Source organism: Chelonoidis abingdonii, chromosome 4, assembly GCF_003597395.2.
Source record: "Chelonoidis abingdonii isolate Lonesome George chromosome 4, CheloAbing_2.0, whole genome shotgun sequence".
Classification (NCBI taxonomy): Eukaryota; Metazoa; Chordata; order Testudines; family Testudinidae; genus Chelonoidis; species Chelonoidis abingdonii.
Genome location: NC_133772.1, coordinates 55,467,831 through 55,482,939, shown reverse-complemented (window position 1 = coordinate 55,482,939; position 15,109 = coordinate 55,467,831). Strand labels below are relative to the sequence as shown.

At 43.2% G+C, this 15,109-nt stretch overlaps 1 protein-coding gene and 1 long non-coding RNA gene across 2 annotated transcripts in view; one reads left to right on the top strand and one right to left on the bottom strand.

Moving 5' to 3' along the window:
* The window catches only part of LOC116831654 (uncharacterized), a 65,522-nt gene extending 63,540 nt beyond the window's left edge, over positions 1-1,982 (top strand). Inside the window, exon 7 of the long non-coding RNA XR_012655759.1 lies at positions 1,902-1,982. This is a non-coding gene — a long non-coding RNA (uncharacterized LOC116831654). The remainder of the gene's footprint in view (positions 1-1,901) is intronic.
* A 5,157-nt stretch (positions 1,983-7,139) lies between these two features.
* On the bottom strand, positions 7,140-13,155 carry RASSF10 (Ras association domain family member 10). The gene has a single exon (XM_032791809.2). The coding sequence runs from the start codon at positions 12,772-12,774 to the stop codon at positions 11,374-11,376; it is 1,401 nt and encodes a 466-aa protein (XP_032647700.1). The 5' UTR covers positions 12,775-13,155; the 3' UTR covers positions 7,140-11,373.
* Positions 13,156-15,109: the final 1,954 nt, after the last annotated feature.

The following is a 15,109-nucleotide window of genomic DNA, read 5'->3' as shown; positions in this document are numbered from 1 at the left end:
TAAACTGAATTGTCTTAGGTTTGACATATAACTGTATAAGGAGTCATGCTGGGTATGTTATATATGATGTTGGGCCAGGGACCATTGTTTTGTTCTGTGTTCAACACACTGTTCTGCAGAATGGGCTGGTGGTACAGGAAAAGGTCCTAGGTGATATCACAGTAAATACAATAATTGCCAGGTTGTGTTACGTAATGAATAGGACTGTATCACTCATCCTGATCAGAAGAGAAGTATTGAAAATAAGATTTGCCACCCTTGTGCCTGTTTTCCAAGAGCTATTTAAGATGATGTAAGTTATTTGATATTTCTTCAAACACAAATTCACATGTATTTGTTGATCTACAAGAGGCACAGCTAATAATGCCCCTTTTGATACCTTTGTTGTTTCTGCACATCAAGCAAAGCTGGACTTTATATGCATTTCTCTCTTTTCAGGTAACTCTTCATGTTTTAAAAGCTCTCCACAATTGAAAACAATCTTTCTTCATTCAAAGAAATGAATATTTTATTTAAATATATTGCTTATTAAAATACTCTATTTTAATCTCCAAAGCAGAGATACGATACTGTGAACACATTAAGCTATTCACTGCTACACTAAGTAGTTGTTAACCCCTTGACTTCAGTGGACTTGTACCTCTTGGGGGCCTGTAGTGCCTATAATCTTTAGGAGCATCACTCTGTTGTTTGCACAGTTGTTCTTCCCTGGCACTGCAGGTGAGTGTAATCAAGCCTATTATTTCAGTTACAATTCTCTGCAATGATGCTATTTATTTTAGCAGCATTAGGTTTAATATGATTAGGGCTCTGATCCTCAGTCCAGGTAGGTAGGCTGGGAACTGTTTAACTGGAGGAAAGAATCCTCCTTCTAAGGCTGCACTTCCATTGGAGCCCTAACCTACCTCCACACACAGCCTCTAGTCATGGTGATGTCACTTATATATAACAGCAAATGCTGTCCTGTGTGTATTAGTATGCCAAGAGCTGAGCTTTGTGCTGACAATGTTTCCCCCACACTGCCTCCCCTTCTCCAGCAGAGCCACACCACACAAAGGGGCAGGTTTTTCTCCTAAGAGCATGTCTACACTCGGAAACTTTCCCAGACACACTTTCCCCCACTCCATTACCCATCCACCTTTTTTGGTAAATTCTCTAGTAGAATGGGGTAGAGAGAGGTAATTTCCTTTCATGGAAGATTCCAATATTTTTAAATTTGGAAAGAAGACATTTCAAAATTTTCCATAAAAAACCCGAGCCCTGGGATAGTCTACAACACTGGCTGCCAGATCCTGAGAGCCGGGGCTGCCAAAGAGATGGGTAGGTGAGCTGGAAGAAAACCAGGCCTAACAGGCAAACTTTGAAATCTGTCTGGTTTCTGGAGAAGCTTTGCTGAAATTGAACGATTTCCACAAAACACTTCCATTTCAACAAATTTCAATAGAAGAAATGTTGCTTCAGCATTTTTCCAATTAGCTGTAGTCTCTCGTATAGGCATAAAGTTAATTCACTGCCCGTGAAGAGGTTTTTCCTAGTGTAATGGTTTGGCTTGCTTGTTAGTATTTTCTGTGCTCATTTGAGTTTCATTATTAGTATTCAGCCAAAGTCTGCTCTGTTTTCTGTGGAGTTTCTCAAGATTTACAGTACTATAACTAATCACAGAATTTTGCCTTCTAGTGTGTTCAGAAAACATACTAGAGTAAGGGTTGAGACTGGTGAGTTTCCACAGGTAGCAGGACCCCATCAGGAACAAGATGAGCTTCTGGTGCCCTGAATAAAATTTGATTACAGTACTTCATATAGCACCTCTGGTGTTGCTGTGTGGCCAGTTGTTCATTGACCCTGGATCTGATTATGGAATGAACAGATGTTTGAAAACATTTTGTGTTCTCTCCCTCTAGATATCCAAATTATTGACAAGACCATGTAGATATCCAGGAAGCAGAGACCTCAAGAGGACTTACTGTAACAGCTGCTGATAATGGCACTACTATTCAGACGTATCAAATCTATCTTAAACTATAACTACCCATAGTACACAACTGTAGGTTTGGTACCATTATGAAATTTTAGAATGTGCGGCCTAGCAGATAGGGAGGCAGGAGGCTTGGCCTCTATTCCATTTTGCCACCCACTCACTCACTGTATAACTGTGGGCAAGTCACTTCACATCTCAGTGCCTTTCCCTTCTCTTTGTCTTGTCTATTGTAAAATCTTGGAACGGGAACTGTCTATTGCTATGTTTGTACAATGCTTAGCACAACGGGACCACACTCTTTTGTACAGCTCCAAGGTGCTACCTGGTAGAAATAAGAACAGAGCTGATCTGTATTTGAAAACAGACCAAATCAGCTTTGGTGTAAGTGGGTACAGCTCTGTTAAAGTCTATGGATTTGTGCCTGCTTCCACATGAACTATATTTGACCCCTTTGATGAAGGAGCTTAGATGTCCTGGGCCAAGTCGTGGCACTGTCTTTACACAGCTGAGGATCTGGGCCCCGGTCTCTAGTTGCACACCTCTGGCACTCAAAGGAATATGAAGGTATGCATGTTTCCCACGTCCATGTATGAAAGAAAAAACCCCAAAATGCTAATGTCAAAAGGATGTGAACACCAGCCAACGGAACACTGAGAAGTCACAAGTGAGCAGGGGCTGAGGGTGACTTCCAGACCCATACTGGCAGCCTTCCCCTTATATTGGTTTGACAGATGAAACGTGGGAAGAATTGGGGTGGGGGGAAGCCTGGGAAATTTTAAGGGGAAAAAACAGAAATTGAGTGAAATATGTATTCCACAAAGGTGCGTGCGCAAAAAAAAAAAGAGAAGAAGAAAAAACCCTACATCATTCTAAAGCTGTAAGAGTTAGTAATTAAGGGAGTGGTTGTTGAGGTCAAGTGCAGGTGTAATTAACATAATCAAAACATGATAATTGTGACCATTAGCCAGAGTAAGTGATTTAAAGGTGAATCACTTCACTGACACACGCTAGAAGACCTTAAACAACTAGAGTTGAAATCCAGCCTACTTGGCTTTGTTTACAGAAACTATTTTGCAAAACTCTGTCAAATTAAGTGATTGGGCTGGGATTGCTTTTACCTTAATCTTTAATATTAAATTCAGAAAGATCATCAAAAAGCTAAATGTTCTGTTTAGTTTATTAAATGTCACTGTGCCTGGTACTGCATTTAGGCAGAAGGGTTAGGGCACTATAACAACATCAAGACAATCCTCAACACCCCAAGAAATCAGCTATTTAGGGGGGAAAGCTAAGATACAAGTTTATTATTTACAGAAACACATTATTTAAAAACCCTCTATTTGTGTAAAATCAAAGATCTGAGCCAAATACAAGCAAGCAAGGCAACTTAAGAGTGATGCTCCTTCCTCAGATTTCCCAGTATGTTACCATATTGCAAAGCATCCCAATTACTGATTCATCTAGGTGGATGGCAACCCAAGCAAGGCCACTGGCCTGCAACGTTCACATTCCTGTTCACCTGGCTAGGGTAAGAAGACACTTAATATAGCATTCCAGTACTTTAGGTTTGATGCCTAGCCTTGGAGTGCTATGTGATGTTTAGATGCAAGGGAGCAGTTGAGCAACTATGGTTAACACAAACTTTGATCTTTATTGGCATGCTGGTGTGCAGGAGTTAGTTACTTCATATGTAAACTTAAATATTTTCTCTCTGTTTGTTGCTTTTATCCTCTACCCTCCTCCCCAATTTCTTACCTCCTTTATTACATAAGTCATTTCCTCTTCTTTTCTCCCAGCCACTTCTCGTTTCCCACTCCTTGATTTCCCTTTTAGCCTGACACTGCTTTGGTCTCCTTGCCCATAACACACCACACTCCCAACCTCTTTTAAGGGGTGTTACAAATCAACTTAGTGACGGTATTGCTCCCTCTTCCCCACAAAAAAGAAATTAACAAGACGTGCCAAACATTGTCCTGTTTTGTTTGTATAGTGTAGTCCTTTTCTTGACCCTTCAATTTTTGTCATCTTAGATTGTAAATTCTCCAGGATAGGGATTCTGTAGGGTGACCAGACAGCAAGTGTGAAAAATCAGGACAGGGGGTGAGGGGTAACAGGAACCTATATAAGACCCAAAAATCAGGACTGTCCCTATAAAATCAGAACATCTGGTTACCCTAGGATTCTGATTTCCTGTATGTCTGTAAAATGCACAGCACATTCTGGGAGATACACGTCTACCTCGATATAACGCTGTCCTCGGGAGCCAAAAAATCTTACCACGGTATAAGTGAAACCGCATTATATCGAACTTGCTTTGATCCACCGGAGTGCACAGTCCCCTTCCCCTCCCCCCCAAGCACTGCTTTAGTGCGTTATATCCGAATTTGTGTTATATCGGGTCGTGTTATATTGACGTAGAGGAGTACTGTTGTTTTTCTAAAAGCTACATTCTGCATTTGAAGACAATAGTCCTACAAAAATAAACAAACGTAGTCAGAACTCCTTATTGGCTTCACATCTAAATACCATATGCTCAGGAGCATTAGTTATCCCTGTACATTTTGTATAAGTTATATACTTTGGCTTCACCTGCACCTTTTTCAGACATTACTACCAGAAGAACACATGTATCCTCCACATCAGCTCACTTTTGCTGAAAACACACCATTTTGAAGACCAGATCAGCCATCCAAGTGCAGAAGACCTGGAGGTCTGTGCTTTCAGAGGATGGTGGAATCAAAGCAGATGGCAGCCCCTCTACTGCCTGGCTTATTCCAAATTGTGGAGAAGTAGGGTAGGCAAAGCCTATGTGGGTGCAGGATTAGATGATGCAGGCAGTTCCTGGTCTAAAATCCACTGACATACTTATGATTCCCTGAGCCATCCAGTCACTTGGAGAAGGAATTATATAGTAGAACTATATAGGAGCCTTATTCAATGTAGAGTGAGTGAAGAGAAACTGTGAAAGAGAGGAAAACATATAGCAGTGACCTTTCAACTGCAACTAGAAACAAAATAATGTATATCTATTTTGGTGGTAGACAGGCAGGACACTGGATATTTGTTATCTTGTGAAAAGTGTCATGTTTCTTCCCAATGTTACAAGTTAAAAGCATGTAGAAAAAAAGTATGTATTTGAAGCCGAGATGGACCAGAGGCACAGACTTTTGATCCAGATCCAGACTTCCCCAAACTTAGCTTAGATTTGTTTTTTGATTCAGGCCCACTTACAGATTTAAGCTGTTAAAATGTTTGACATGACAAGTTTGCAAGATTACAGTGATTATTAAATACGTACCTGGTAGCCTGCTTACATGTACAAATTATGCTCTAAGAGATTAAAACAAAGGTATTATATCTTATCCAAATTTGAACACATTAAACGATTTTCCTTAAGGCTATTAACATGTATTCCAAAAACCTGCTTTGAAGCACAATTTAACTGACAAAAAGTGTTTCTTTTGCAAATAATAAGCTAAATAACCACATAGTTAAGCCATGTTAACTCTGTAGTTAGTACGTCAATGAACAGTAGGTTTTGAATATACAAGAGCTCTCTTCCTATGAGTCATAGTTAAACAATAGGTATTTTCAGTAAAGGCTAAACCCTCCCAAAGGCAATTAAGGCAAATGCCATCTTGGAGATCACACTGCAATAATACTTAGCTGTTTATATAAAGGCTTTTTATCCACAGATCTCAAAGCACCCTACAAAGGAGGTTATTATCCCCATTTTACAGATGGGGAAATTAAGGCACAGAAAAAGTAGAAATTATTATTTTCCGTTTCTATTGCAGTAGCGTCTGAACACCACAACCAGGTTGGGTCCAATTGTGTTAGGTGCTGCACAAAACATATAATAAATGACAGTTCCTGACCCAAAGAGCTCAAACCTAAAAGCTGAGTTGTCCTAGGTCACATAGGTGATTGGCTGACAATAGGCAGCTCCTTATTCCAATCCATTGGGCCACATTGCCACCCAAGACTTCCTTTTGCCAGAGTAATTCCTCTAAAGAATGCTGGCAGCATGTTCAGTGTGGCTACTTATTTCTACCCCATCCCTGTAGTTATGTGTAACCAGCTGCACAAGGGGCAAGGCAGTGGAGAACTCAGACACTATTTGAGCCAATGATATACATATGAAGGACATCTACTTAATACTGCATTCAGAGGTGTAATCTTTCTACTGTGACTCCACATTTGTATAGCACTGTAGGTATGTGCTATTTTACAGTGACAGAAAAAAATGCCTCTGCCTCAAGTAGATTTCAGTCAAAGGTCCCAATCTTGCACATGAGTAGTCCCATTCTTGGTTTGAATGGGACTATTCATATGAGTAGTCTGCCGGCTCAGAGGGTGATAAATCACGATAAGTGGGAGTGAGGAATAGGAGAGAAGAGAGAGTAATAAACAAGGGGAAGGGAATGCTGCTCAGAGGGGTGGTGTTGGATTTGTGGATCATTTTAGATCAAAATTTCTCTCTTTAAACTTTCCAAGTGCTACAGCTGAAAGAAACTGGCATTTAGATAATATCCTGAATACTTGAAAAGGCTTTAATTTAGGACCAGACTCTGATACACCGAGCAGTACCTTGCTCCTTGAGAAATCAATAGGAGGAAGGGTGTGAGACATTTAAACAAGTAATCCAGTGAACATTTCTAAGGTCAGTCATTGTTGTTTCTGGGTGATGATGTTTTAGTTATACTATATACTTACCCTGGTTTTGCTCTGGGTTTATTTAAATTCTGTTCCTCCCTCCCCTCCTTACTTAAGCTTCTGAATTGGTTTAGTAATAGTTCACACAAACGGCAGCAACCTCTCTGCAGACTCTCTGTGCTTTGTAATGCTTGTTCCTGTAAACTTCATGTGCCAACTGAGGATCAATGATATGAAGTGACTTCAAAGGACAATGGCTTTGTGAATCCACAAAGGTTTGTATTTTAACTTGGTAACTGGCATAGCTCACCAGACCCTTTTCATTTCACAGTCTGGGCTACTGCTTTGGTGGACTGAATTCTGTTCCCAGCCCAGTTCAAATAAAGAACACATAACTGAAGTACATACCTGGGAAGAATTTTTGCCTTATACCTCTCTCCAGACAATGGTACAGTTTGTTTTAAAAATGAATCATGAAAATGCATTGTGCAAGCAGCCAGTCAATGAACAAACATGCTTGCATTACTGTTACCCTATCCTGTTTCACTCCTACTCATTCAACCACCTCTTATGTCTTGTTTTAAACTAAGATTGCAAGTTCTTTGGGATGGGAGCCTTACAGTAAGTCTATACATTGCCTAGCACAATGGGCACTCTGTGACTGGGACTTGTAAAAGTTACTGTAATACAAGGTGCAATAGTTAATAGGTTATTCATTTTGTATTAAGAATTATCTCTTCACCATTAAGGCCTCGAAGATAACTCTACAAAGCAGTATTCAAACTGACAGGTCCACAACATGCATTAAGTGTTACCAATGTATTGATTTGACATGAAGTCCTTGTTCATTTTCTGATGATGTTGATAGTCCTGGATTTCTGAAACTAGGTCAAGATTAAAAGCCAAACTATACAACTCAAATTGTGTGTAAGGGAGTGCTTCATGTCAGTCAATGGAGTGATACCAGAGATCTAAATCAGGGCCTCTTATCTTCAAACTGATGACAGATTTGGGGCCTGATTCTGCAGTCTTCTCTCAGGCAAGACTCCCATTGACTTCCAAAGACATTTTGCCTGAGAAAGGCCAGCTGGCCTTGGCCCTAACAGTTCTTTGGAGAAGCGTATAAGGCTTTGACTATTTGGAGCCATGCAGCGCTATAAACTGAGGTAGCTAAAGCAGGGTTCTTAATAGAGTTAGCATTTCATTTAATCTTGCTTCTAATACCTCCATGTAAGATGAACATGGGAGGAAGAAGATGGAAAATGGGATTCTAGAGAATGGTATACAAAAAACTGAGGTGACAAGTGTCAGAATCTAGAGCTTTCAGGTAGATTACGGAGTTTGGAGAGGTAAAACACTATCACTTCTTTGTCAATAGGTTGTAATAAATGCACTTTTTCTGCTGCTTACCCATATCTCTGTTCTCATAACGTAGACAGCAAGTGGTAGAATCCTACTCTTCTATATTACTGACAGTTGATCAATATTCAATGACCTGGCTGAGCACTCCGGGTCAAATTCCACTCAAACCCATACATTGTCATCGTTTTGTCTTTAGTAGCTAGTGAAGGATCCACAAGCACAAAAGAGAATGGGAACAGAAAGGCACCCTGATCCAGCACAAACAGTAATTTCCTCTTTCCTACTAACTTTTGAATAGTGTTCTAAGACAGAGAACTGCAAATACGCATAAATATAAATGGCAAATAGAGATGGAAACTGAAATCAATGCAGTTGCATATACCGCTGTTTAAACACTATCAAGCAGATGTATGGGGTTTTTTTAGATGTAAGAACATTCAGATATATGCATGCATGGCCAAATCACTGCAGCCCCTACTGTAACTTCAGGATTGCAGTGCCATCTACAGCAACAACATTCCAATCCCTACAGGAGAATCCAGACTCATCAGCCCCAATGTTCCTCCAATGACCCTTGGTTGCTGAGATACCTCGGGTGCAGACTGCACACGCTTCTGGAATAGTATCCCCTGTGCACTGAACCTGCAATAATTCTGCTGCAGAAAGAGCCCTCCAGATCCAAGAAAAATAGGCAGAATTTGCTCCTCAATGAACAACTTTGAATTTCCTGTCTTTGGTGCTTTGGCCTCATGCTCACAACATACCTGAGGTGAGTATCAATAGCATAATAATTCAAGGCCTGTTGCAACTTATTTCTATAACGTGGTTTCCTTTTTATTTGCTTGGTATGGCTAATAGGAGATCTTACGTAAAGCTACTCGATGCTCACTGGAGAAGTTTACTGCTTACATCAGCTACTCACTGGAGAGGCAGTCTGTAGTCACTTGCTCAATTTTGTCCGCAATGGTAAAAACAATACAGCAAAACCACATCATAGCCCCTGCTCATGACTTGACCCCCACCTCCATTAAAGTCCTCAGATCTAGGTTCATAAAAATTCTTTGAATTGCAAGTGAGCTAGATCCCTCGTGTACATTTGTGAGCATTTCCAAACATCTCCAAACTCATCCTATTGATGTTAGACATGATGGGCCTGATTCTCCATTGCCTTTTACTTTGAAGAATCATTTACTCCATACAGAGTGAGGATAAAAATCTTAGCACTCACTTTGCACTGGGATAAATGACTCCCAAGATGCATAGCTATGGAGACCCAAGGCTGACATTTTGTGATCAAATTGCAATCTGGGGACACTCCTTTTTCTTATTTCATCTTCTAGCATTTTATTAGGCTTTAAACAGGTATGCAAATATTTTCCAAGCCCATCTAAAATACAAAACCCATAATTTTATAATCAGACTTTTAAAAATGTTATGAAGCCCACTTATTTCAGTATAATTTATCAATAATAATGGCATTAATGGAAATTTTAATGCTTTTTTACTTACATGTATATTACTAGTTTTGTTTTTAAATTGATTTAATGCTGTATCTATTTTTCGGCTGTTCAGTATGATTCCCAATGGTAACACTGTTAAAGAGCAACACTTCTCTTTGGAAAACACCCAGCCCCCTCCAATATCAGCTGCTGTAAATCAGTGTAGTTCTGCTGAGTTCATTGGACTACACAAATGTACACAGACTGAGGATCCTGGTCCATGACACATCTATCTTTATACTTTCTTATAACTTAAAAGCAAACGTTCATAGATAACATGTTGTCATTCAGACCTTATTGAACATTCTCAGATCTTTCACCATTACACTGATTACAGTAACACTTCTTTCATACACAAACCATTAATACTCATTATTGTAAGAGTATACCCAACATTGGTTAAGCTGCAAAGGAAAATTTGGCAGTCCAGTTAATTGAAATACATGTTACACCTGATGCTGTACCTTTTTACTGGAATAACTGAGATTATATTATTTCATCACCCAGCTGTACTGTAGCAAGCTTGAGCTATACTTTGGGCATCAGATCTAGATTCTGAGCTAGCCTGAACTGAACTGCATATTAGAATTGTAGTTTAAGCTGATGCAGTAATTTATCTATCACTAAACTCAGCAGACCATCAACTAACCTGATAAAGAAAATATATTTGAAGAGACCGGGCTGTGTTAATTACTGTTTTAAATTAATCTAGTGAACATTTATATTTACAATTTATCTTAAATTATCTGTCAACAAACGTGCTATTACCTATGCATGGAACATGCATCATTCACAGCTGAGTGCTGATAGTGCAGGCTAATTCATATTTGTTTAGTTTGTTCAGTTCTTAGTTTAATAATTTATTATCACCTTTTATGGCAAAACCCATAGTCAATATATTTCAAAAGCTTATATATTAGGACAAACTGTCATTCATGTTACACATACTGACAGATGTCCTGTTTACTAATTTTTCAATCACCCAGAACTTTAGTTCTGCACTTTAAACTTTTTTAAAATTTTTCTTTAAGAGGAACCTACTGAATTCTTAAGTGGCAAATACTGTAGCAAACAGTTGACTTGCAATACTGAGGAAACATAAAGGTGCTGAATTTTTGTTTCAACTAGAGAATATGTTCCAGCATTCCATCAAAAAGACTATGTAAAGAAATCTATACTGGACTGTATTTGCTTTGGAGAAATATAGGATTAAGGGTTCCATTCAAGAGGTGAAATAAAAGGCAGGAATTTAGGAAACAGGTAATTCCAATACTGAATGAAATGCAAACATTGTGGTTTTTTTCTAAAAGATGAAAGTAGTGAGGAGACAGACTAAAAAGTGTCTGCTGATGACTAGTTTTAACAAGTTTAAACTTAAGCCACAATTCAGATTCAGTGTATTTCCTTTTTATGAGTGCATTTTATAGTGTAAGCTCTCCCCCTCCAACTCTTTCCTTACAGTACCTCTACAAACAAACCTTTTCCAACAGTCACTATGCAGCAAAATGCAGGTATAGTCTTTCTGTAGAGTCAGCATTATGTGGTGTAATCCATTTAATTCTTCAACTGTGTAGTTTACCATTAGCTTATGTTATCACCAGATAACTGGTCACCAGCTTGCATAAATTACCATAATATGGCACTAGCTGGGCACCTGGATTTTAAAGTGGTCCCCCTCTTCCCCAAAAGGATACAACAACAACAAAAAAACAACACATTTTTGTTCTAATGGAAATATATCACAGGACTCCACTCTAGGATCTCTTCTGTTGGCTGATGTGAAAACAACTAGTTGTATTCTAACAGTGCCAAGGAGGAAGCACAAGTTTGGATTTCGCTGTGGGTCCCTGAGCTTATTTTACTTAAGGAAGGAGGCCGCTATACAAGCGATTCACAGACTGGGACAGAGTCAGAGTCCTGGCTGTGCATGGAGCTCAGTCCTGTATCCGAGTCCTCATCGTTCTCCTCGCAGGCCTTGCACCGCCCCCTGGCCTGTCCCTCCCAGACGTCTGAGCTGCCCACTGGAGCCTCCAGCCCAGCCTCGTGTAAGGCAGGGCCGCCGGGAGCGCGCTCCTCCGGGAGGAGGATCTGAGCTGCCGCCTGGATGTCCGCGAAGTCCAAGGTGTTCAGCGTCTCGAGCAGGCGCTGCAGCTCCCGCTCCTTGTCCTCGCGGGCGCGCTGCGTGTAATCCAGGTCCGTCTTGATCGCCTCTAAGTCCGTGCTCAGCCGGAGCCCGATGTAGAGGCTGGTGCTCAGCTGGGTCTTCACGCGCTCCTGCTCCACCTGCAGCTCGCTGCCGGCCCCGCCGCTCAGCTCCGTGGTGCTGCACTCGGGCTCGGACAGGCTGGAACTGGAGCCCTTGGCCGCGGCCAGCTCCTCCCGGCGCCGCTTCATCCAGCGCTCGTTCAGCTCCTCCTGGATCTCGCCGGCCAGGTGCTCCAGCAGCTCTTCCTGCCGCGTCCGCTGCTCCTGCAGCTGCAGCACTTCCTCGCACTTCCTGCCGTACTCCTCCAGCTGCCCGGCCGCCCCGTCCGGGCCCGGGCCCGGCTCCAGCTCCAGGCTCGCCTCCAGCTCGCAGCTGCTGGCCCCCACCAGGTAGGTGTCCTGCACGTAGTTCACGCCGTGCCGCTTCATGCGGTCCAGGTGGATCTTAGCCTCGTACCTGTCGATCTCCCGGTCCAGCTCCCGGAGCCGCTGGATCTGCTGGCGGATGGTGTGGTCCTGCGACAGCACCAGGTGCACCAGGGTCTCCATCCTCTCCGCCGAGGACGCCTCCTTGGCCAGCGGCTGCTGCCGCTTCTTATTAATCTTGGCCAGTTTCCGGAAGGCTTTTCTCACCACCCGGCGCTGCTTCTCCTGCGTGAGCGCCAGGCTGGCCCGGGCCGCCCCGAGGCCATGGCAGGGGCGCTCCTTGCTCAGCACCACCCTGGCCTCGGCGCTGCGGGGCCCCGTGTTGGGCAGGGACGCCTCGCTGCGGACCAGCACGAAGCGGACGTTCTCCTGCTCGTCCCCCCAGGCAGCCCAGAGCCTCAGGATCTTTGTCTTGTTGGGCAGGATCCTCTCGAAGCCCCTCCACTTCTCCACGATGCAGTAGGACTCGGGGGGGCCCGAGAGCATCCCCCCGCCGGACTCCTGCAGGGCGGCCAGCTGCTGCCGCTGGCTGTTGTCCTCCAGCACCACCCGCACCACGTCGGAGCAAGTGGTGCGTCTGGAGAGGCCAGAGATCAACTTCTCCTCCTGGCAGAGCCACACCGAGATCTTCCTCTCCTCCGGCTCCATCGGGGCTGGGGCCACCTGGCCACCGGGCTGCGCCTCCCAGCAGAGAGGAAATCCCCCATAGGAGCCTTCACGGTAGGGTAGGGAGCCAAGGTCCCGTCTGCATCGCCCTGCAGCCCAGCTTGAGCATGGCTGGAAAGGAGCCCTCTCCCGCAGCTAGTCACCCCCCGTCTCCAAACAGCGCACCCCGCCTGCCTCCTGTGCCGGACGTGCGGCTAAATTGATGCAAAGTCTCCCCCTGGAGAGAGGCTGCTCTGAGCCTTCAGCTGCAGAGGCGACTGCTCAGCGCCCAGTTCGCCTCCTCGGTGCGTTTGCTTCCCCCCGCCGTGTAATCCGCCGGGAGAAACCCAGGGAAACTACCAACCTCAGCGCTCCAGCTCCTCCTGCCGTGTCACCTCCTCGCGCTCTGCTACTGCCCTCCCCAGGCTGCCGGGTTTTCCTCTCCACCACGTGACGGCTTCCTCCCTCCCCTGATGAGGGGGGTCGATCAGCGGTACCTTTCCCCTCGCCCCCCAGCCTGCAGGTACTCCGGGCAGCGCGCTCAGCTGCCCAGCCACTTGCCTCCAGCAAGGCCACTGCATTCAAAAACAAGCCGAGGCGGTAGCTTGAGGGAAGCTTTCCTTGTATGCCAAACGGGGCCGGTGCCACGCTCCCCTTACTGGGGGGGAAGTGGGTCGCTAGCTGAAAAACAAAACAACCAGCCAGGGGTTAGTTAGACCTAGGGGGGAATCTTGGATTTTTTTTTTTTTTTTTTTTTGGCTAGTGTTATTATAAAGCACAACAAAATACTGTCTATAAAGGATAAAGACTGTGCATGTTTTGGCCTTTCTGACAAAAGTTTGGGGCCCCTTGAAGATCACTGGGTGGGGTACAAGTGGCCCCTTTGCCCTCTTCCTCACCAATAGCTCCAGGCTTGAGGCCAAATGAGCTGCTTTAAGGTCTCTTTCTAGGACTGACCTATCCCCCCGCCCTCCCCATCTCCCCGCCCCAATAGAGCGATTGGAGCAAACACTGGATCTTCAAAGTAAAAAGCCAGGGCCAGGATTTCTACAATTTTAATAAACCTTCAGCCTATAATTAGAGTTTATGTTTGTAAAGCACTTTGCAGATGCAATGTGCAATGGCCAGTAACTGCTGAGTGTTATTAAAATGCTAGCTAAGCCAGAGTTTAATGGGAATTTGCCATTTACTCTGATGGTAGCGGGCTTCAGTGTGGAATGCAGTAAAGTACATTAAAGAAATGGTCATAAAATCTGTTTTTTCATGTTGTGATATGTGTAACAATTTCGAGGATTGCTGAGGAATCTGGGAACGTTGCACTTCTCAATTTTGTTTTAAATGACTAAAAAGTTAATTGTTAAAATGGGAAAATTCTCGTAACATTGAAGATTGATGTGTGAATTTCCAGAGTTGGTAAAAATGTCATATGGGGAGCATTTTAAGTGGACCTGGTTCATATTTTAATTCAAGAGATTGTTACTTTAATGTCAATTGAATCATCATTATAAATCACATAGCTTATAGTATAGCCCAACCACCATGATCTCACAAGTCTTACATTTTTGAAAAATAATGAATGTTGTGCTTGTGAAAGATTCTGGGATAACAGCCCTGGAGACTAACCTCTTCCATTTATCCATAGAAGTCAAACTAAGCACAAGCATTGGCTGAGAAAGCTTTTCAGCAAATTTGCTTTCTAATCTGCCCTGGAGGGAAAACCCTGACAGATAACTGTCTAGTTCAGTCTCCTTGCTGCTAAAACCCCTAAAGGTTGCCAAGTATGATGGCGGTTCTTATGATGAAAACTGCTGTCCAAATAGGAAGTGGGCTGAGGCCACTTTGTTTCCAACTTTCTGGAGATAAGGATCACTAATTTTCTCACTTTATTTTTTTTTTTTCGGAGTTAACAGATTCTAAGCTGAGGAAACTGGTGGGTGTTGTAATAAGGCATAAAACACAGGAGTGATGGTAAAAGACTAAACAGTGTTTCCTGGGCCCAGGCACTTTACACAAATTTATATCCCTATCATAATCTGCTGACTAATGATTACTGTTATCTTCATGTGACGGGGTACTGGCATTTGGTAATCCCCTTTTTAAAGGGGGATAGTGGCTGCCACAGGGAGCCTGTGCTTCATTGCCATGTGTTATCCATGAGTTGAAGGGGTATATATCAAGTCTCATGAAGTTCCAGACACAGTCTGATTACTCTAAGCACCCTTAGTGAATTTCAGCCTTAGGGCTAGATTAGCGTTGGGGGCTAGGAAGGAGGATCCCAGCAGCAGAGAGGCTCCAGGCTGCCATGGCACAAAGTGGCAGCATCTCTGATGCAGCCCTG